At 46.4% G+C, this 21,216-nt stretch overlaps 1 protein-coding gene across 1 annotated transcript in view; it reads left to right on the forward strand.

Annotated features, from left to right (window-relative positions):
* The window catches only part of SYN3 (synapsin III), a 443,069-nt gene that overhangs the window by 14,464 nt on the left and 407,389 nt on the right, over positions 1 to 21,216 (forward strand). Inside the window, exon 2 of the mRNA XM_066259929.1 lies at positions 14,058 to 14,517. Within this exon, the coding sequence (XP_066116026.1) occupies positions 14,207 to 14,517 (311 nt within the window). The 5' untranslated portion in view covers positions 14,058 to 14,206. The remainder of the gene's footprint in view (positions 1 to 14,057; positions 14,518 to 21,216) is intronic.

The following is a 21,216-nucleotide window of genomic DNA, read 5'->3' on the forward strand; positions in this document are numbered from 1 at the left end:
TTTACATCCTAGTAGAATAGGGAAGGGGGACAGTGCTTCCTAGTGGTTAGGGCCATGCCCGTTGGAGCCAGGGTTTGAATCACAGCTCTGCTACTATCAGCAATGTGACTTTGGGCCTCAGTGCCCACTGCTGCACAGTGCAGGTAAGAATAGCACTCCTATCTCATAAGGTCGGAGGAAGGATGGCATGAGTTAATATGTATCAAGTGCATAGAACAGTGCCAAGAGAAGCCACAATTGTGAGTTACAAGTTGACCAGGAGGAAAGTACTGGACCTGTTTCCTCCTCTGTGAAATGAGAGTGATAGCACTTCCTGGGCAGGGTTGTTGTGATGATTGGGAACCATCGATAGGCCATTCTTGTGCAGTCTCTGGCTCCTCAAATAGGCTTTATAAATGGTTGCCCACAGTACCATGACCACCACCATCATCATCACCAGCACTTCCACCACCATCACCATCACCCTCACCATCACCACCACCCTCACCATCACTGTCACCATCACCGTCACCATCACCATCACCTTCACCATCACCACCACCCTCACCATCACCGTCACCATCACTGTCACCGTCACCGTCACCACCACCATCACCATCACCCTCACCATCACCACCACCCTCACCATCACCACCACCCTCGCCATCACCATCACCCTCACCGTCACCGTCACCATCACCCTCACCGTCACCGTCACCATCACCGTCACTGCCACCACCACCACCACCACCACCATCACGGCTATTATACTTCCATGTGGGCTATTCTGGCGTCTAGTCCCAGCTTACTTACTCCCTCCCTCTGCCCAGCAAACATCATGTATCATCCGGCCTGGAGACTGGAAATTAAGTGCCCTTAATCTGGCCACTTAATTGTCCTGGAAAGGCTATCTGCCTTGTTCTGGGCAGAGGAGATTCTGGCTGCTCCATCAGCTTTCCCCCATCAGTCTTGGGCGAGGTCAGCAGTGGAACCCCTCTGAGCCGATGCAGATGAGCATTCCCCAGAGACTTCTGCGCTCAGCACTGAGAAGGGGGAGCTGTGGCATGCACGAGGGAATCCTGGGGCCGCTCCACTCTCTTCTCCCGCCACTCATGTGGAATTAGATTTTCACCTGTGGCCCTGCTGATGAGGAGGAACCCAGAGAGGACAGGGCAGGCTCCTGGGCATCACGGCTGGGCTCCCTGCATGTTCTGTCCCTGTAGGCTCCTGGTCTGGTTTGTGTGTTGTGAAGGCAACATACTGCAGTTAAAACTGGACCCAGGAACCAGATGCCTGGGTTAGAATCTCTTCACCACCACTGACCCAGACATGAGGCCTTAGGCAAGTCACTTGACCTCCCTGGCCTCAGTGTCCACATCTGTAAAATGGAGGTGGTGTTCGTAATGGTTTATATATCATAAGACTGAGGGGTGGGAAGGGACTGGAGTGGGGAGATGTGCCTGTGGGATACAGCACTTGTACCCTGAGAGAGGAGGGGAGGGTGGCCTGGCGGGGGCGGGGGTGGGGGCTGGCGGCGATGGGGTTGGGGTCTAGAGCCACTTCAGTGGCGGAATCCACAGAGTACTGGCGAAGGAGCAGGGGTGGGGGAGGACTGTGAGTGACATGTTACCTTCAGAGTTGGAGCCTGATTGCCGTGACTGCGAGAGGGTGATGGAGGCTGAGCGAGCTCTTCGCCCTCAGGAGAGGAGGATGCTGCCCCGGGGGGCTGGCGTCCTAGGTGATCGCCATCTTGGGCATCTCTCAAGCCCCAGTTTAGAATGAAATGCCTGGAAACAATATTGTTTCCTGAAACGCCCACTGAACTGCATTTGGCTTACTTTACAGTAAGTTAACAGCCCTAAGCAGTCATCTCTGTCTATTCTGAAGGCCCCCTCAGGGACAGCAATCACAGAGGGGTTCAGGATGGTCAGTTAGCTCCAGGCCTCAGGTGATCCAGGGCCCCTGTTTAGATTTTTCACATGACCTTTAGTTGAGGTCTTGATGAATCAGAGGCTAGCCAGCGTATGGTCAGACAACACGAGCTCGGGTCCCGGTCCTACCAGGTGCTGCCAAGAGAGCTCTAGAAATTCTGTTTGTACATAAGTCAGGTGATTCCTTTGTGGCTAACAGAGTTATAGTTCCTTTATAATTTTAGGTTAAAAGCTTTGATTTACTTTCATTTGACCCTGTGTTGGCATTTCTCTACTTGAAACTATTTTGGCTTGGGAAGGAGGGTAGTCTCGAATAAATGGAAGACTCTCACTTGTCTTGGTCTCTAGGAGACTCTCTCCTACAAAATTCCCAACAAAGGGAGGGAGTTGTCGGTGGGTGCAGAGGGCTCGCTTCCCCGCAGATCCTGGCCCCAAAGCCCGAGTCCTCCTTGTCTGGGGCCCCACAGTGTCCCGCCTGTGGGAACAAGAGTGTTCCACTCGCAGGAGCTCAAGGCCTGTGTGAAGGGATCTGAGCTGGCAAGAGGCAGATGCACTTTGATGTTGCCGTGGCTGGAACGGAGCTCTGAGGATGAAAGGCCCGTGGAGCTGTGGGCGGGGATGGAGCCACTCCTCCTCCGTCCCCCTCCCATGGAAGCCTCGCTGACCTTTCCTCAGGAAGTTGAGCATCTCTTAGCTCTGAGATGGGAATGGCACGGCCTCTGGCCCCCCAGGCTCCACGAGACTCCCACGCTGCCTGTGCTCATCAATATACTGATGAAGCCCCCCCCCCATGTTGTCTTTATGAATGTTTAAGCTTTAGCTTGTGCAGGAGAGGGGTTGGCAGCTGCTAATTATCCCAGCACTGGCTCCTATTCGGTGAGGACAGAGAGAATCTTTCAGGGCTCATTGAGCAGAAGATGGAGAGAGAGAGCTTATGTCGTCGTGGCTTCCCATGGGGAGGATCTTCACTTAAAAAAAAAAAAAAAAAAGGAAAGGGTTATTCCTTTGGTGTATTCCAAGTGTGGTTCTGCTTAGGCTTAGGTGTTTGGCTGTGACAGATGCTTTCTTTTGTATAATCACATAGTCTTCTTCTTTTTTTTTTTTAAGCTAGAAAGAGAGAGAGGGAAACAGAAAGAAAGGGATAGACAGGAAGGAGAGAGATGAGAAGCATCAATTCATAGTTGCAGCACCTTAGTTGTTCATCAATTGTTTCTCGTATGTGCTTTGACCGCGGGGCTCCAAGCTGAGCCAACGACCCCTTGCTGAAACCAGCAACCTTGGGCTCAAACCAGGAACCATGGGGGTCATGTCTATGATCCCACACTCAAGCCGGCGACCCTGTTCTCAAGACAGTGACCTCAAGGTTTCAAACCTAGGTCTTCAGCATCCCAGGCTGATGCTCTATCCACTGTGCCACCACCTGGTCAGGCATACGTTTAGTCTTCACAAACAAAAGGTGAGGATGGTTTAATTTCACTCTGGTTTTTAAGCAGGTTCACACAACAAGTTTATTGAAGTCCTACTAAGTGCTGGAGATCCTGAGTAAACAGAGCAGAATGCTGACCTTTGTTCTTGGAGGCTTACACGTTATCAGAGGCAGCAGAGACTGAGCAGTAAGCACAATGAATCAGCCAGCAGTAGTTGCCAGAAGGTACATTGCTGTGGAAAACAGAGCAAGCGGCTAGGGTCGGAGAGATCCGAAGTGCCAGACGGTCTAACATTGGGTGGTCAGGGGAGGCCTCGCTGAGAAGGTGACATTTGAGCAAAGATCTGAAGGAGACCAGGGAGTGAGCCACACAGGATTCCTGAGAAAGCGTATTCCAGGTGAAGGAGCAGCCTGCCCGGAGGCAGCTGGTGAGCAGGTTCAGCCATTGGAGTTCAGCTTCGTCCTTGATTTTCTAAGCTGTGCACCAGGCCTTGAATATTCCTCATCTAATGTACTTTTGTGGGAGATCCAGGTGTTAGCCCGTGAAACACCATGCCATAGACATTGGCAGAGCACTTTAAAGATTAAAAAGCAATTTTATGTGGGGTGCAGGGACTGCTCTGTTTCCTAGTTACATGAATGTGTTAAAATTCATATAACTATATACCAGAAAAAGTTTATTTTACTTTATTAAATTAAAGATATTTTTTAAGACTTTATTTACTCATTTTAGAGAGGAGAGAGAGAGAGAAGGGGAGGAGCGGGAAGCATCAACTCCCATATGTACTTTGACCAGGCAAGCCCAGGGTTTTGAACTGGCGACCTCAGCATTCCAGGTCGATGCTTTATCCACTGCGCCACCACAGGTCAGGCCTAAAGATATTTATAAAAGGAACTTAACGCATTTTATTTTGGTCTGCTTAAAGAGCAGTGAAGTCGGAAGGTAAGGATTAGCATTTTCACTTTACAGATCAAGAACCTGTGGCCCAAATGTTACTCAGCTGCAAGAGGCAGAACTGGGGCTCAAAGTCAGATCCATCCAAAATGAGTTTTCATGGAAATCCTTCACTCCCTGCCACATTGCCTCCCAAACTCATGCTGCCCACACTGTCAGACCTGCTGGCATTGGGGAGCCCACACTATCCAAAAAGCAACCAAGATAACGACAACAGCTAACATAGGCACATGATGCTTTGCATATATTATGTCCCTGAATTCTCAGAAGAACCCTATGAGACATACTGTTATACTGTTCCCATTTTACAGATAAGAAAACCGAGGCACAGAAAAGAAGTTTGCTTGAACCTACCGTGTTGGTAGTAGGTAGCAGAGCTGGGGTTAGAACACAGGCAGTCTGGTTCCAAGGTGTGTGAGCTTAACCTTCAGGCTTACTCTGTCTAGCTGTGTCCAGCTCCAGGAGGCTGAGACCGTGGTAACCCTTAGCCTGGGTTTGGTAGTGATCTTGTACTTGAAGAATCCTTTTATTTTTCCCCGGTATTTATTTTTAGTTTAAGTTTCACCACAAACTGAGGGGAAGGTACAGAGATTTCCCATATGCCCCTTGCCCCCGACCTGTGCATAACCTCCTCCATTATCAACCCTCCCCCACCAGAATGGTGCATGTGTTACAATTGATGAATCCACATTAACATATCATTATCACCTAACGTCCATAGTTTACATTAGTGTTCACTCTTGGGGTTGTACATTCTGTAGATTTAGACAGGTGTCCAATGACGTGTATCCATTATTATGGTAGCATACAGAGTAATTTCACTGTCCTAAAGGTCTTCTGTGCTCCACCATTTCATCCCCCCAATCCCGTACCCCTCGCAATCCCTAACAACCACTGGTCATTTTATAGTTGACTCTCAGACAATAGAGGTTTGCGCTGTGCGGGACTACTTATAAAGAACTCTTTTTAAATAAATACTGTAAATGTATTTTCTCTTATTAATGACTTTCTTAATATATATTTTATTTTCTGTAGCGTACTTTATTGTAATAATTAGCATATATTGCATATAACATACAAAATACATGTTAATCAGCTAGTTTTGTTAATGGTAAGGCTTCTAGCCAACAGTCGATTATTAGTAGTTAAGTTTGGGGGAGTCAAACGTTATAAACAGATTTTCCTCTGTGTGAGGGGTCGGCACCCTCTAAGCTCAGCATTGTTCAAGGGTCAACTGTATAGTCTCCATAATTGCCTTTTCTAGAATGTCATATGGTTGGAATCGCACACGGTGTGTGCTGCAGCCTTTGCAGACTGGCTTCTTTTACTTGGTCATATGCATTGAAGAGTCCTCCATGAATGAGTTTTCCTGGCTAGACAGCTCACTTCCTTTTAGCACTAAATGGTACTCCCTTGTCTGGGTGTACCACAGTTTATGTCTCCATTCGTCCACTGAAGGGTATCTTGGTTGCTTCTAAGTTTTCTCAATTATGAATAAACATCCTGCTATAAACATCAGTGAGCAGGTTTTTGGGTGGACACAAGTTTTTAACTCCTTTGGATAAATACCGAGAAGCACAGTTGCTGGATTGTATGGTCAGAGTATGTTTAGTTTTGTAAAACACTGATAAACTGTCTTCCAAAGAGGCCGTGCCACTGTGCTTTCCCACCAGCGATGAATTCGAGTTTCCGCTGCCCCACCTCCTCACCAGCATGTGGTGGTGTCAGCGTTCCTGATTTTGGCCATTCCAATAGGTGTGTCGTGACATCTCACAGTGGTTTTAATCGGCACTTTGCTGATGACATATGTTGTGAAGCGTCTTTTCATGTGCTTATTTGCCATCTGTATATCTTCTTTGGTGATGAATATTAATGTCTTTGGCCCATTTTTAATTCAGTAGAGTGTGAGCCAAAACTATGGTAGGAATGATAGAGAGGAGAGGATGGTACTAAAGATGTTTAGGGAGACAGACTGACAGTGCCTGGTGACAGAGTGACAAAAATTGGTGAGGGTTAAGGAGTAGTGAAGTGTGAGACTCAGGTGGCCTGAATGGACAGATAGGGAGACTCTAGGAGGAAGTGGGGGGGGGTGGCGGTCGGTAAATCTATCTGAGGATGAGCAAGGATATGAATCTGGGTGTCTATGTGACACCTGAGTGGAGAGGTCTGCTCTCCTATCTGGACTGGCCAGTTGCTCATCATTTTCCAAAGGAGCTGGTGCCACTATGTGGCGGCTGTCGTTCTTAGGGTTTTTTTTTGCTGTTTGATGCAATGCTCATGTCCATATGATTTGCACCTTACTTCTGTCTTGTGTCTCCAACAACAAGTCTGAGAAGTCTCCAGCCCCCACCCCTTTTTAAAAAAACCTTTACAATTAAAGTCTTCCTTTTGTATCACAACCTCCAAGAAGTAAGTTTGCAAAGCTGCTTTATAACGTGTTTGTTTTTGTTTTATTTTTCCTGTCTGGTGTGGTCACTCCTGCCCACTAGTGTCCGCTGGTGGGGCAGCATGGGGCTGGGTACCCACAGGCATACAGGATTCTGTCCCAGAGTCTTTCTGCCCTTCTTTTCCTCCCCAAATCCCTCTCTTCCCCATCCTATCCCATTATCACATTAAGGTTGTCATTGAAGATATATCCAGTATCTAGTATCAGAAGAATGGGAAGACACCTTGCAAATCACAGAATCTAACTTCCTGCATTCGCACTTTAGGACCCTAATGCCTGTAAGAGTCCCTAACTTGTCTGGCTTTATTTCACACACATCTTCTACAGTCTATTTTCCACCGAGTAGCCAGGGAGACTAGATTATGTCTCTCTCTTGTTTATAACCCTCCAGTAGCTTCTCTCACACTCAGATTAAAATCAGTTATTTTCAGTATGACCCTTTATGACCTGGCCCCTCCTTACTTTTCTAAACATTTTCTTATGAAAGTCTCTTTCTTAGTTTCTGGGTAGGGTGGCGTTCTTTTTATTCTTCAAATTGCCTAGCTGTTTCCTACCTCAGGGCCTTTGCATATGCGTTTCTCTTTCCCCTCATTTTTCATTTGTCAGGTCTTCCCTGCCCCTCCGCATGATAATCTCGGTGACAGCACTCTGTGTATTCTTTACTAACTCTTCCATACATATTTGTTCATCATCTGCCTCCCTTTACCAGACTATAAGCTGCCCTGGGGCCTGAAGTGGGGAGAAGATACAGGAAGAGCCATTGACTGACATTGGAGTTGTTCATAAGATAATAAGGTGATTCTTCTGAGGGTGGAGAATTCCCACAGCATGAGGTTGACTAGATTTCCTAAAGAAGGGATTATATATATACTCTAAGATCCTCCCAACTCTAACAGTTTATTATTTTTCTATCTAGTATTTTTAAAAAAATGAAAGCTATTCAGTTCTAGGAGTGACTCAATAGCTTCTGTTGTCCTAATCCTCTTGTAGGCGATATTATGAACCTTGACTAAAATGTTTAAAAGAAATTATTTGCGGTTCCTGGGAGGAAACAGAAAGGTAGAATAAGGAGAGGATTTGACCCTTGAAAGAAGGGAACCACTGAGTGAGAGATCCACATTTATGTGGCTCTTCCTTGAAAGCACCCCCAGCCCATATGGCACCGTGCAGCTGGACCCACAGCAGAAAGCCGCTATGTTATTGGTTTGACGACTTGGTGGGCAGAGCACAGGCTGACAGAGTAGCTGAAAAATGGGGAAATCTACAGAGTAGATTTTCCATCTACAGAGATGCCTCAGTTCCATGCTCCCAGTGGATCAAGTGAGGCCTCCATTGAAATTGTGTTGTAGTTCAACGCCTCTTTCAACCCATGTCTGCTTTGTGCGCTTGCCCTCGGTAGTTAATCATGGGCTTGCTCTCCAATCAACTTCCTGCTTGCAAATCACCATGGCAAAGTCAGCTTCCTGGCTCAGGACCCTGACTTACAACAATCTAATTGATGTTTATAGAACATTACACCCAACGATGGCAAAATACTCACTCTTTTCAAGTGCACATGGTACATTCATCAAGATAGAGCATACTGAGCCATAACATTAATCTCCATGAATGTCAAAGGGTTAAAATCTTATAGACTATATTTATTCATCACAGATGAATCATATCAAAAGTAATAACCATAAAATATCTGAAAGAGCACTGGAACTTGGAAATTAAAAATATGTTTAGATAACACACGGGTCTAAAAAGAATTACAAAGAAATTAAGACTAGTTTGAATTGAACAGTAATGCAGATACGACATGTCAGTGTCCCCAGGGGCAGCGAGAGAAGTGCATAGAGGGAAATGCATTCCTTTCCCTGTGCATTTAGCAAAGATGAAAGGCATAAAATTTATGATCTGCATACATTTCCAGCTTAAGCATCTAGAAAAAAGAAGAGTCAATTAAACCCTTAAACCCAAAGCAAGGAGAAGAGAGGACATAATAGAGTAGATATAAGTGAAATAGAAAACAAATAATGGATGAGCTCAGTCGGTTAAGAGCATTGTCCTAAAATAAGATTGTGGGTTTGATCCCCGATCAAGGGTACATATGGGTGCAACCAAAAAAATGCATGACTGAATGGAACAACAAATGCTTCCCTTCCCCCCTCTCTTTCCTCTTTCTGTCTCTCTAAAAATCAATAAAAATTAAGCCCTGGCCAGATAGCTTGGTTGATAAGAGCGTCCTCCTAGAGCATGGGGGTCGCCAGTTCAATTCCCCTGTCAGGACACATACATACAAGACCAGCTCGATGTTTCTACCTCTCTCTCTCTCTCTCCCCCTACCTCTCTCAGGAAAAAAAAAAAATAAAGAAAGAAAAAGAAAGGTAAAAGAAAACATATAATAGAGAAAATAGAAAAAGCTGCAAGTTGGTTTTTTAAAAAAGATTAGTAAAATTTATAAATTTGTAGCACATAGATTACTCAAAAAGAGAGAAAAGACAAATTAGCATTATTGAGACTATCAGGGAAAATCACTACATATCCTACAAAAAATTGGAGGACAATAAAGAAGCATTATGAACAACTTCGTGCCAGTAAAATTCACAGCTAAGATGAAATGGACAAATTGCTCAAAATCACATATTGCCAGTACCAAAATAACAAGAAACAGAGACTATAAATAGATTGATGAAAGGGAAGTAGTCATTACTCAAACCTTCCCAACAAAGAAGAAAATCAGCCCCAGATGGCTTCACTGTTGAATTCTGCCAATAATTTCAAACAAAAAAAATTTACCAATATTAAATAAACTCTTTTTGAAAATAGAAAAGGCGGGAACACTTCCCAACATGTTTTGTGAGGTCAGCATTACCCTGATGCCAAAACCTGGCAAAGCCATCACAAAAATAAATAAATAAGTAAATAGAAATTACCAGTCTTTTTCATGAACGTGGACACAAAAATCTCTAACAAAGTATTATCAGGTTGAATTCAGCAATCTATAAAAAGGAGTAAATCACAATGACCAAGTGGGATTTATTCTAGGAATTGCAAGTTTGGTTTAATATTTGAAAATCAGTCTATGTAATACACTATATTAAACAAATAAATGATTTTTTAAAACATAATTCTCTCAATCAATTTAGAAGATCCCTTGGCAAACCCAACATCCATTCATGATAAAAACTCTCAGCCAACTAAGATTGCAAGGGCACTGTCCCGGTCTGATTAAGTGCATTTATAGAAAACTCACAGCTACCACCTGATCACTGTAATGTGAGATATTGAACATTTTCCCTCTAAAGTTGGGAACAAGTAAGGTGTCTGTTTTCATTTCTGTTCATCAGTTCACATCCTAGCTACTGCAAGAAGAAATGTAAAAGACAGAAAAGGCATTAAGATTGGGAAAGGAGAAATAAAGATGACTCTATTTGTAGATGAAATGATTATTTACACTGAAAAGCTTAAATAACCCATAAACAATAACTGAATTTATCAGGTTCGTATATTGACAATAATTGGCTAATATATGATAGTTACAGCAGACAAATGAAAACTGAAACAGGAAACAGGTTTAAAATACCATACCCCCCAAAAGGAAATGTTTAGGAATCAATTTAACAAAACATGTTTAACACCTGTATATTGAAAATCATGAAACATTTCTGTGAGAAACTAAAGTAATAAGTAAAAACCTCTGTCATGTTCATGAAGTGGAAAATTCAATATTTGTTGAGAAGTCATTTCTACCCAAACTGAGCTGTAAATTTTATTTAATCTCAAACAATATTCCAAAAGACTTTTCCATACAAGTTGATTTTAAAATGCATTCAAAAATAGAAACTAGAATACCGAAAACAATCTTGAGACATGTTAAGTAGGAGGACTCACTGTACCTGATTTTAGGACTTTTATAAAGCCACAGGGATCAAGGTAGTGTAAAGATAAACGTGAGTGGAGCATAATAAAGAGTCCAGAAATAGACCCATATATGTACAGTTCATTAGTGCCAGCAAAGCTACAAATTCACTGGGGAAAAATATCTTCATGAATGATGCTGGAAAACTGGGTAAACAGACTCACCTCGTACCACTCAAAAATCAAGTTTGGATGGACTATTGACTTAAAAAGAGAAGCTAAAACTCGAATGCTTCTACTACAAGAAGTTTTAAGACAGCCTGACCATATGTGGTGGCACAGTGGATAGAGTGTTGGCCTGGGATGCTGAGGACCCAGGTTTGAAACTCTGAGGTCGCTGGCTTGAGTGTGGGCTCACAAGCTTGAGTGCAGGGTTGCTGGCTTGAGTGCAGATCATAGACACAACCCCATTGTCACTGGCTTGAGCCCAAAGGTTACTGGCTTGAGCCCAAAGGTCACTGGCTTGAAACCCAAGGTCACTGGCTTGATCAGGAGTCATTGGCTTGGCTGGAGCCCCCTGGTCAAGGCACATATGAGAAAGCAATCAATGAACAACTGAAGTGCCACAACTATAAGGTGATGCTTCTCATCTCTCTCCCTTTCTGTCTCTTTCGCTAGAAAAAAAAAATTTAAGACAATATTATCATCTTGGGGTTGGCAAAGGTTTTAAAGAACAGATACAAAAAGGACTAAGCATAAAATAATAGTTTGGTAAATTTGACTTCATAAAAATTTATAATTTGTTTATCAAAATATCTGTAGATATATGTAACAGGTTTTATATATGTACTTATAAATAAATATGTATGCATATGCATATATATAATTTGTATGTATATATAAAATATTCCTAATAACCAAAATATGGGTGTATCATCTCATGGTATAATTTTTTTTCTCATTGGGATTTTTTTTATCTCAAGTAACAATTAGCTTTTTGTAAGAGTGATTTTATTCTGCCCATCCTCTGCACAGCTGACAAAAGACTTATATCCAGAATGTATAAAGAACTTTAACAAATAAGTAATAAAAGTAGAAACAGCCCTCCTGTCTAAAACAGGCCGAAGAGTTAAACAGACACTTCACAAAAGAAGATACCATATTTCCCCATGTATAAGATGCACCTTCTTTCAAAAATTTTGGTGTCTAAAAACTGGATGCATCTTACACAGTGGTTGTACATTTTTTTACTTGTATTTCCCACTTTTTTGCGCTTGTTTTTATGCTCATTGTTGAAGACAGTGATTTGTCATCAGACACAGATGAGGACAAGCTAATGGATGAGAGTTCTGACAGTGATGAGGAGTTGTATGAATTTTATGATGAATAAAACTTGAGTTCAATAACTTTATGTAATACGTTTTTCTTTTTCAAAATTCAGGCCCCCAAATTAAGGTGCATCTTATACATGGGGGCATCTTATACATGGGGAAATATGGTACATCAATGGCCAATCAATCCACAAAAGTTGCTCAACCTCTTTAGGTATCAGAGAAAATTAGTTAAAAACACAATGAGGTTTTATTTTACACCCATTAAAATTATTAAGATTAAAAAGACTAATGCCAACCAATTTTTGGTAAGGATGTGGATCAACTGGAACTCTCAAATGAAGTGTGCAAGATAGCACAACCACTGTGAGGAATTTTTTGACAGTTTCTTATAAACATATGTCTACCCTGTGATCAACAAATTAACTTCTAGGTATGTATTTTGCCAAACAAAAATCTTTCTCTCTCTCCACACACAAAAATACTTAAATTAAAAAAAAATCTGTATAACAATTCTACTCACTATACACCAAACTGGAAACATTTTAATTGTCCATGAACAAGAGAATACAGTAAAAAGTTGGTTTATTCATCCAGTGGGATGTTAGTGATGAAAAATAGAATGTCAATACATACAGCAGAGCTGAGTCTTGAAACCATTATGTGGACAGAAAGACACCACATACAAAGACCAGCACATGTGACTACATTTATATAAGCTCAAGAATTTTTTTTTTTAAGTGAGAGGGTGAGAGGCAGGGAGGCATAGAGACAGACTCCCACATGCGCCCTGACCGGGATCTACCTGACAAGCCCCCTACCAGGTGATGTTCTGCCCATTTGGGGCTGCTGCTCTGTTGCTCAGCAACTGAGCTCTTTTAGCACCTGAGGTGAGGCCATGGAGCCATCCTCAGCACCCAGGGCCAACTTGCTCAAACCATTTGAGCCATGGCTGCAGGAAAGGAAGAGAGAGTAGGGGAAGGGGTAGTGAAGCAGATGGTCGCTTCTCCTGTGCACCTTGACCGGGAATCAAACCTGGGACGTCCACACTCCAGACCAACATGCTGTACCACTGAGCCAACTGACCAGGGATTATAAGTTCAAGAATTGATAAGAAATATATAGCGACAGACATTTGAAAAGTGTTTGGTTATCAGGATGTTGGATTGACCAGAAATGGGCCCAAGAGAATTTATTGAGTGGATATAATCTTATACCAGTAGATATGGCGGGGGGGCATGTAATTGTATTACCCAAATATAACCACTGTTAACATTAACATTTCAATATATTTTCTTTCCAGCGTTTTATTTGAAGTTTTATGTGGTTGTAATCATTCTGACCTATAATCTTGTATCATGATCTTTTCATTTACAACATGAATTTTTTTTGTTACTTAAATCCCCCCCCCTTTTTTTTGTATTTTTCTGAAGCTGGAAACGAGGAGGCAGTCAGACAGACTCCCGCATGTGCCCGACCGGGATCCACCCGGCATGCCCACCAGGGGTCGATACTCTGCCCATCTGGGGCATCACTCTGCCACAACCAGAGCCATTCTAGCGCCTGAGGCAGAGGCCACAGAGCCATCCTCAGCGCCTGGGCCAACTTTGCTCCAATGGAGCCTTGGCTGCAGGAGAGGAAGAGAGACAGAGAGGAAGGGGGGGGGTGGAGAAGCAAATGGGCGCTTCTCCTGTGTGCCCTGGCCGGGAATCGAACCCGGGACTCCCGCATGCCAGGCCAACGCTCTACCAACTGGCCAGGGCCCCTAAATCCCCTTTTAAGTATCATTTTTAGATAGCCACAGAAAGTTTCACTGAGGGATTGTGCTGCGTTTTCTTTATTAAAGCACAATGTGATTGAACACTGAGGTCCTTCCCAGTGTTTTCCTGGTGCAAGGAATGCTATGGTAAACACGTTTGTGTAGGAGGTTTATATAGAACTCACATTCATCTTTCTTGGGTCAGAATTCTGAAAATGGAAATTGTAGGTTAAAAGGGTATGCTCTAATTACATGTTGCCAAATTCCTTTTCAATAGGCTGTCCCACTTTACAGTGACCCCAGCATTGGGGCAGGAAGGTGCAGTATCTGTTTGCTCTTAAGGGCCGGAGGTTGTTCCCACTAACGTGTATTGGTTTATTTCCACAGGTGAATAGAGACAGCCAAAGCTGCCTTGTGCAGGATCCCCCTGGCTGTTCTGGTTCAAGACCCCACCACTCCGTCTCCTGGCTGTCTGTGTTCTGGGCCTCGCCTAGACCCGTCAGAGGAGGAACAAGCCAACCCACCCGTCTGCAGCCATGAACTTTCTCCGGCGGCGTCTCTCCGACAGCAGCTTCGTGGCCAACCTGCCCAATGGCTACATGGCAGACCTGCAGCGCCCAGACAGCTCCACCAGCTCGCCCGCCTCCCCAGCCATGGAGCGGCGGCACCCCCAGCCCCTGGCAGCCTCCTTCTCCTCCCCGGGATCCAGCCTCTTCAGCTCCTTCTCCAGTGCCATGAAGCAGACCTCGCAGGCCCCCGCGGGGCTGGTGGAGCCTCTGGCCCCCTCCACGCCTGTTGTTCAAAGGCCCAGGGTCCTCTTGGTGATCGATGATGCCCACACAGATTGGTAAGTGGGAACTGCAGGCCCACTCAGCTGGGGGAACGGAGGGGATGGGGCTCGTCTCCCTCTTGTGGGGCTATGCAGGGCTGGGTGGGACAGACTGGCTGGACGGAAGGACACTGATGTTTGCCATGTGGTTACAACGTGTCGGGAGCATGGCACCTACCTTGTCTTTTGGGTTTACATATACAGGCCCACAGTCCCTCACCTACAAATCCCAGAAGCTCTGAAAACTAAAACATATGTTCTAATCCATTTGCTGGCCAAGCCTGAAGGTCAGGGAGACTGGAATAGTCTGCATTATACCGCTCCCTGGGCTTGGTCATAGGATTTGCTGCAGACAACTTACCAGTCACCTAGGGCTGACTGGAAGAATTATGTGGTGTATAATATATGGTATTGCACCATCTTACCTTTTTAAAACAGAAATCTTTTAAGATCTGAAATAGTTGTTTAACCTTTTCCAGCCTCAGGCACCCCCCCCTCCCATCAAATGAGGTCGCTATGAGGCACAGGTCCACAGTCCTTATTTCAAACCCTTGAGGCCAGAGTCCTGAGTTTGCGCCCCAGCTCTTACATGTACTGAGAGTCCGGCTTCTTCACACCAAAGGTGAGCTGACGTGCTGTCCAGCCTCTTTCATGGTAAGCTCCCCGGAGCAGAAACCGGAAAGCGTGCCAAGGTCATGGCAGGGGTTGTTCCATCGGTGGTGACTGAGCACCAGGTGAGAGCCAGTCACAGCCTGAGGTGCTCAGGTAAATGGTGAGCAGGTTCTTCTCTCACAGAGCTGCAGTTAGGTCTCTACCCCCATCTTTGCCAAAGGCAGGTGATAAATATCACTAGTCCTGCCGGGGGCATAGAACTCACCGGAAAGTGAGCCCGAAGGTGGAGACCGGGCAGCTCCCCACCCGGGGTGGTTCTGGCAGGCGTCCCATGGAGGGCCCTGGGGGACGGAGACCGAGGCTGCGTGCCTGTGTCTCGGAAGGCTGCCGTGGAGGAGGCAACAGTGAATGGGTATTAAATGAATTAATTAACGCATTCAGTTCACTAAGCACACCAGATGCTCTGTTATTCTAACCGGCACGTGTCCACTCACATTTATTCCTTGAGGAGTGAACTCAGGTTGGGAATGATTGAGTGGAAGATGTCTGTGGTTTTATAATACAGATTTGCTACAGTCACTGTTCTAGCATCTTTAGTGGTCCAGGTGTCAGTCTTTACTTTCCTGCTTAGAAATCACTTCATCTTAACTAGAGTGGTCATGTGCACAGCCTCTGTTCTGTCCACATTGTCGGCAGTGTGGCTGCTTGCCTGAGGGCTCTTATCATGAAGCCTTGTTCATCTCTACTTATGTGCTTATGTAAAGCACTAACCTTTAGGTTCTGAACGCAAGGGATGATTTCTGCAGAGACGTTGCCTCCAGGTTCTCTTGCCTGTGCAATCCTGCTGGCAGTCTGCTAGCTAATCTGAAGGCCTGTGTGGTCTTTCAAGCCCTCTGCTTCTCTTTAACTCAGTGCTCGACCTTGGTTTTGAGTGTTGGGTGCTGACTGTGTTATCCTTGGTTTAGTCAGGGATTGCCATGAGTTGGTGATAGGTAGGTACTTCAAAACCTATTTTTCAGGCCCTAGCTGGTTTGCTCAGTGGTAGAGCATCAGCTTAGCATGTGTATGTTCTGGGTTTGATTCCCAGTCGAGACACACAGGGAAAGTGCCCATCTGCTTCTCCACCCCTTGCCCTCTTGCTTCTTTCTCTCTCTCTCTCTCCTCCTCCTGCAGCCATGACTCGATTAGAGCGAGCTGTCCCCAGGCGCTGAGGATGGTCTCATAGCCTCTGCTTCAGATGCTAAAAAATGGCTCCAGCTGCAACCGAGCAAGGGCCCCAGATGAGCAGAGCATCGCCCCCTAGTGGGCTTGTTGGGTGGATCCCAGTTGGGCGCATGTGGAAGTCTGTCTCTCTGCCTCCCCACTTCTCACTTCTGAAAAATACAAAAGAAAAAAAGTGCTAGTAGACTGTAAGTGCCATTTAAGGGTATGTGATTCCCGCAGGCTGTTGTGACCTTCTATGTGACGTCAGTCATTTGGACAGCAGCCCTAGTAGGCATGACTATTTAATCTCTTCATGCCCATATTTGGCAGTGTGGATAAGGATTTCTCCCTTTCCCTGGGGTTCTCTGCTGATCACTCTTCCCTGCTAGCTCCTGGATGTCAAAGTTGGGTCTTTTTTATCTCTGTCCTCCCGTGCCCATACGATGTGTTATATAGTGTGAGGGCGCATTATATACAATGAATGCGCTGAAGTGCCATGAATGGTCTCAGCTAAGTCACATTTAGATTTTGACTCTGCTCTTCAATCTCTGTAAACCACAGGCATGGCCAGTGTGTGACTTTTAGGCTGTATACATTGGTGGGGGTCACAATTTTGGCTAATGGAATTTTTTCCAGTGTATTTCAGTCATGTTCATATATACATACTTTAATCAGGTCTTGAGAACAGCAAATCTTTCTCTTGCCCTTCAATGGGTAAAGAAGTGAGTGAGACTCATTCATTTACTTGGAAGTTGGACTCTGCATCCATTGACTGTTTGTGATAGAAACTTCCTGCCTGCAGACACATCAGCTTCTCACCCAGAACTCCGTTTTGCACTCGTTGCAAACTTCCTAGCCACTCATAATCTCAGTACATCCCCAACATTCTCCAAATGGATGCTGCTGGTGTCTCAGAATCCTGATCCTTCCCTGCGGATTCCTATCCCCGCTTCCAGGAGTGGCCAGCAGGTGGCGGGCCAGCCCCACTGTCCCTGGGCGGCTTTGGCCGAACCCCTGCCCAGCCTCTCTCCTTCACTGTGGGACTGTCTCCTGAGACGAAAGAGTTGTTAAAGGTGGAAAGCCAGCTCACACAGTCCCCTTTCTTCCACCTTTGAGATGACAATGAGGGGGGGATGGTCCACTGTCTGGACCGAGAGGGAACCCACCAGAAACAATGCTGCTCCCTTTTCTCCTTGCTCAGCCCCAGAGCCTCTGTCCTGCCCATTCCCCACCCAGGGCCATCCTGAAGTCAGGGTCTCCCTGCAGGCCAGGGAGGGGCTGAACCCCCACTCCTTCCCTCCTGGCAGAGACAGCTCCCAGACTGTGAGCCAGCCTAGGCCCCCGGGGTCGCTCTGGTACTGGGCCAGCGACCTGGGAGAAGGGGCTTCTCATCTTCTGAGCAGACACGGAAGGCCCCAAGGCCAACTTTGCTGGGAGGAGGGACTCGAGGCTCAGCATTTAAGATCCCACAACTTTGGGAGATTTCCGTTGGAGGTAGCCTGGCTAGGGCGAGGTAGTTAGGGGTGCTTTGAACCAGCCCCCCTCCGCCCCATAAGATCTGGCTCACAGGTGGGTCTGAACTAAAGTTGGTGCTGTCCTCTGGGATAAGGGAAATCAGTCAGTCTTAAGAACCACAGGAGAAAGGGGAGATGAAATGCATGGGTTTCAAGCTCAGTTTCTTCTGCCCTACTGTCTGACCTAGCACTTTCCAGAGCTTCACTGGTCTCAGGCCTCCCGTCTTCACCTCACCTGGCTACCTTCCATGTTACCACCAAGATGTGGTCTTCCTGAAACACAAATCTGATCGGTGTGCTCCCGTGCCCCTCCCCTGGGCACCCCTCTGTAATCCTTGAATGGTGTGTCACTGCCCTCAAGTTCAGATTCCAAGTGCTAAGCATGTCTACCCTCCCTCTAGTTCTGCAGCCTCACTTCCTGCTTTGCTGCTTATTGCAAAGGCATAGCAAACGGCTTGGACTTCTCCAGCATGCCATTTTTGCCTTAGCTTATTCTGTTCCCCGCTACCTGAAATACCCTTCCCTATCTCTTGTTCACTTGGCCAATTTCCTTTCTTCCTTAAAAGCCTGGGCAAGTGTCACCTTTTCTATGATGTCTTCCCTGTCACACCCCACCCTGCCATCAGTGCTAACAGCCACCTCTCTCTATAACCTAACACATATCTCATTGTGCCATTACTGCACACATTGCGTCGTATTGTAACTGTTAGGCTGTTTGGTGGCTGTCTCTTCTGCAAGAACAAGGCCAAGGTCTTAATCTTCTTTGCATCCCCGGTGCTCAACACACAGTAAGTGTTCATTTAGTATCTGTCGTTGCCTCACCCTAGTCCAACCAGCGTAACTTTTAATGGGCGTAACGGGACCTCAGATTCACCTGACTTTAGGAGTCGGCAATACAGTACACACCATCGAGGAGTTTCTGGTTTTACTCACCTGTGTGTAAAATCTTGGCTCTCGATTTTCTAGTATGCTAGAGTAACTGTAAGGCTGATATTTGAGGTTGTTTTTAAAAATAGGCAAAATGTTTTACTATTGCCCACAGAATGTACCCAAACTCCAGCTTTGATTTTCAAAATCAAAACATTGATCATGACAAAAAAAAAAAAAAAAAAAGATTGCTCATAACCTGGAGCATGGATGGGATTGGTGAGGGAGATGTTGGGGTGAGGGGGGCATAGAAACAGCTTAGCCAGTGTCCCCAACCCCTCCCTCTGGGGCTTCTGGAAGTCTCCTCTCCGCTTACCTCACTGGTGGCCTTGTTCCTAGAATGTCTGCTCTACCATTTCAACAACGATCTATTGTTACCTTGCCTTTTATTCTCCACCCGTTTCTATGATTTTTTTTTTTTTTTTTTTTTTAGTTTTATTGACTGGGAAGGAAATGAAAGGAAGATTTTTGGTTTGAAACACCCCTGAACTCCCATCCTTCCAGTCTACAGACAGGCTGCACTGTTCTACTCTGATGATGCCCATGAAAGCACTGCGCATCTCTAGGGTCACCCAGGGTTGTCATGCTGTCCGGTAATTTCTGCCCTACCGTCACCACCACCCACCCACTCACCTACTCCTAGATGCTGTCTTGTATCATTAGGAAGAGTCTGTTGGTTGAATGAGTGTTTTGGAGGTAATGAGTTATTGGTAATGATGAGTAAGGATGTGATGGTGAAACCAAGGCGTAACCTGAATGACATTTTAAAATTCCCCCTCTCTCATCTCCTATTCAATCCAACAGAAAGTCACAGTGGCCCCAGAGAGAGTATTTACACCACAGAAATTGGCAAATGCTACAAACCAGGGCTCGTAGGTTGCCCCAGAGAGCCAGTTGTTAAGCATCTGCCCACACACCACTGCTTGTCCCTTAGGCCCCTTCAGGGGTGGGTGGGAGTGCAGGTGAGGACGCTGAGCATGGAGAGATCACACTCTGCGCAAGGAGAGATCACACTCTGTGCATGGAGAGATCACACTCTGTGCATGGAGAGATCACACTCTGTGCAAGGAGGCAGAATGGCAGGGTGGCTAGTCTGGTACTTGAATGGCACTAACATCTTAAAAGGCATTTCTGGTGGTGCCACGCCTCCTGCTAACCACTGACCTGGGCTTTGGTGTCTGGCCGAGTTAGATACTAAAAGTCTCTGCAAGTCTCGGTTGAGCAATGAATGAACACAGAGATGAATAACCATGAGCTCTCTGAGGATGGGGTCATGTCCATGGCCAGCATTGTGCTAGATGGTTTTCATCTGTTTTGAATTTAACCCTTTCTGCAACTTATAAAGTGCGATCACTATTCTCATTTTATAAATAAGGAAATCTGAGGCTCTGAGCCCAAAATCAAAATGGATGCCAGTGGGATCCAGCTCAGACCATCCTGGACAGCCCTGTTTTCTTGTCATTTTCCCCACTCTCACCTGAGCGTAGGCCCTGTGCTGTGGGAGGACGCTGGCCTGCAGAGCCCCACAGGTGTACTCACACCTGCAGCGCAGGCCCTGTGCTGTGGGAGGATGCTGGCCTGCAGAGCCCCACAGGTGTACTCACACCTGCAGCACAGGCCCCGTGCTGTGGGAGGATGCTGGCCTGCAGAGCCCCACAGGTGTACTCATACCTGCAGCACAGGCCCCGTGCTGTGGGAGGATGCTGGCCTGCAGAGCCCCACAGGTGTACTCACACCTGCAGCACAGGCCCCGTGCTGTGGGAGGGCGCTGGCCTGCAAAGCCCCACAGGTGTACTCACACCTGCAGCACAGGCCCCGTGCTGTGGGAGGGCGCTGGCCTGCAGAGCCCCACAGGTGTACTCACACCTGCAGCACAGGCCCCGTGCTGTGGGAGGACGCTGGCCTGCAGAGCCCCACAGGTGTACTCACACCTGCAGCACAGGCCCTGTGCTGTGGGAGAACAGTGGCCTGCAGAGCCCCACAGGTGTACTCACACCTGCAGCACAGGCCCCGTGCTGTGGGAGGATGCTGGCCTGCAGAGCCCCACAGGTGTACTCATACCTGCAGCACAGGCCCCGTGCTGTGGGAGGGCGCTGGCCTGCAGAGCCCCACAGGTGTACTCACACCTGCAGCACAGGCCCTGTGCTGTGGGAGAAGAGTGGCCTGCAGAGCCCCACAGGTGTACTCACACCTGCAGCACAGGCCCTGTGCTGTGGGAGGACGCTGGCCTGCAGAGCCCCACAGGTGTACTCACACCTGCAGCACAGGCCCTGTGCTGTGGGAGAACAGTGGCCTGCAGAGCCCCACAGGTGTACTCACACCTGCAGCGCAGGCCCTGTGCTGTGGGAGGACGCTGGCCTGCAGAGCCCCACAGGTGTACTCACACCTGCAGCACAGGCCCCGTGCTGTGGGAGGACGCTGGCCTGCAGAGCCCCACAGGTGTACTCACACCTGCAGCTCA

This window comes from Saccopteryx bilineata, chromosome 1 (assembly GCF_036850765.1).
Source record: "Saccopteryx bilineata isolate mSacBil1 chromosome 1, mSacBil1_pri_phased_curated, whole genome shotgun sequence".
NCBI lineage: Eukaryota > Metazoa > Chordata > Mammalia > Chiroptera > Emballonuridae > Saccopteryx > Saccopteryx bilineata.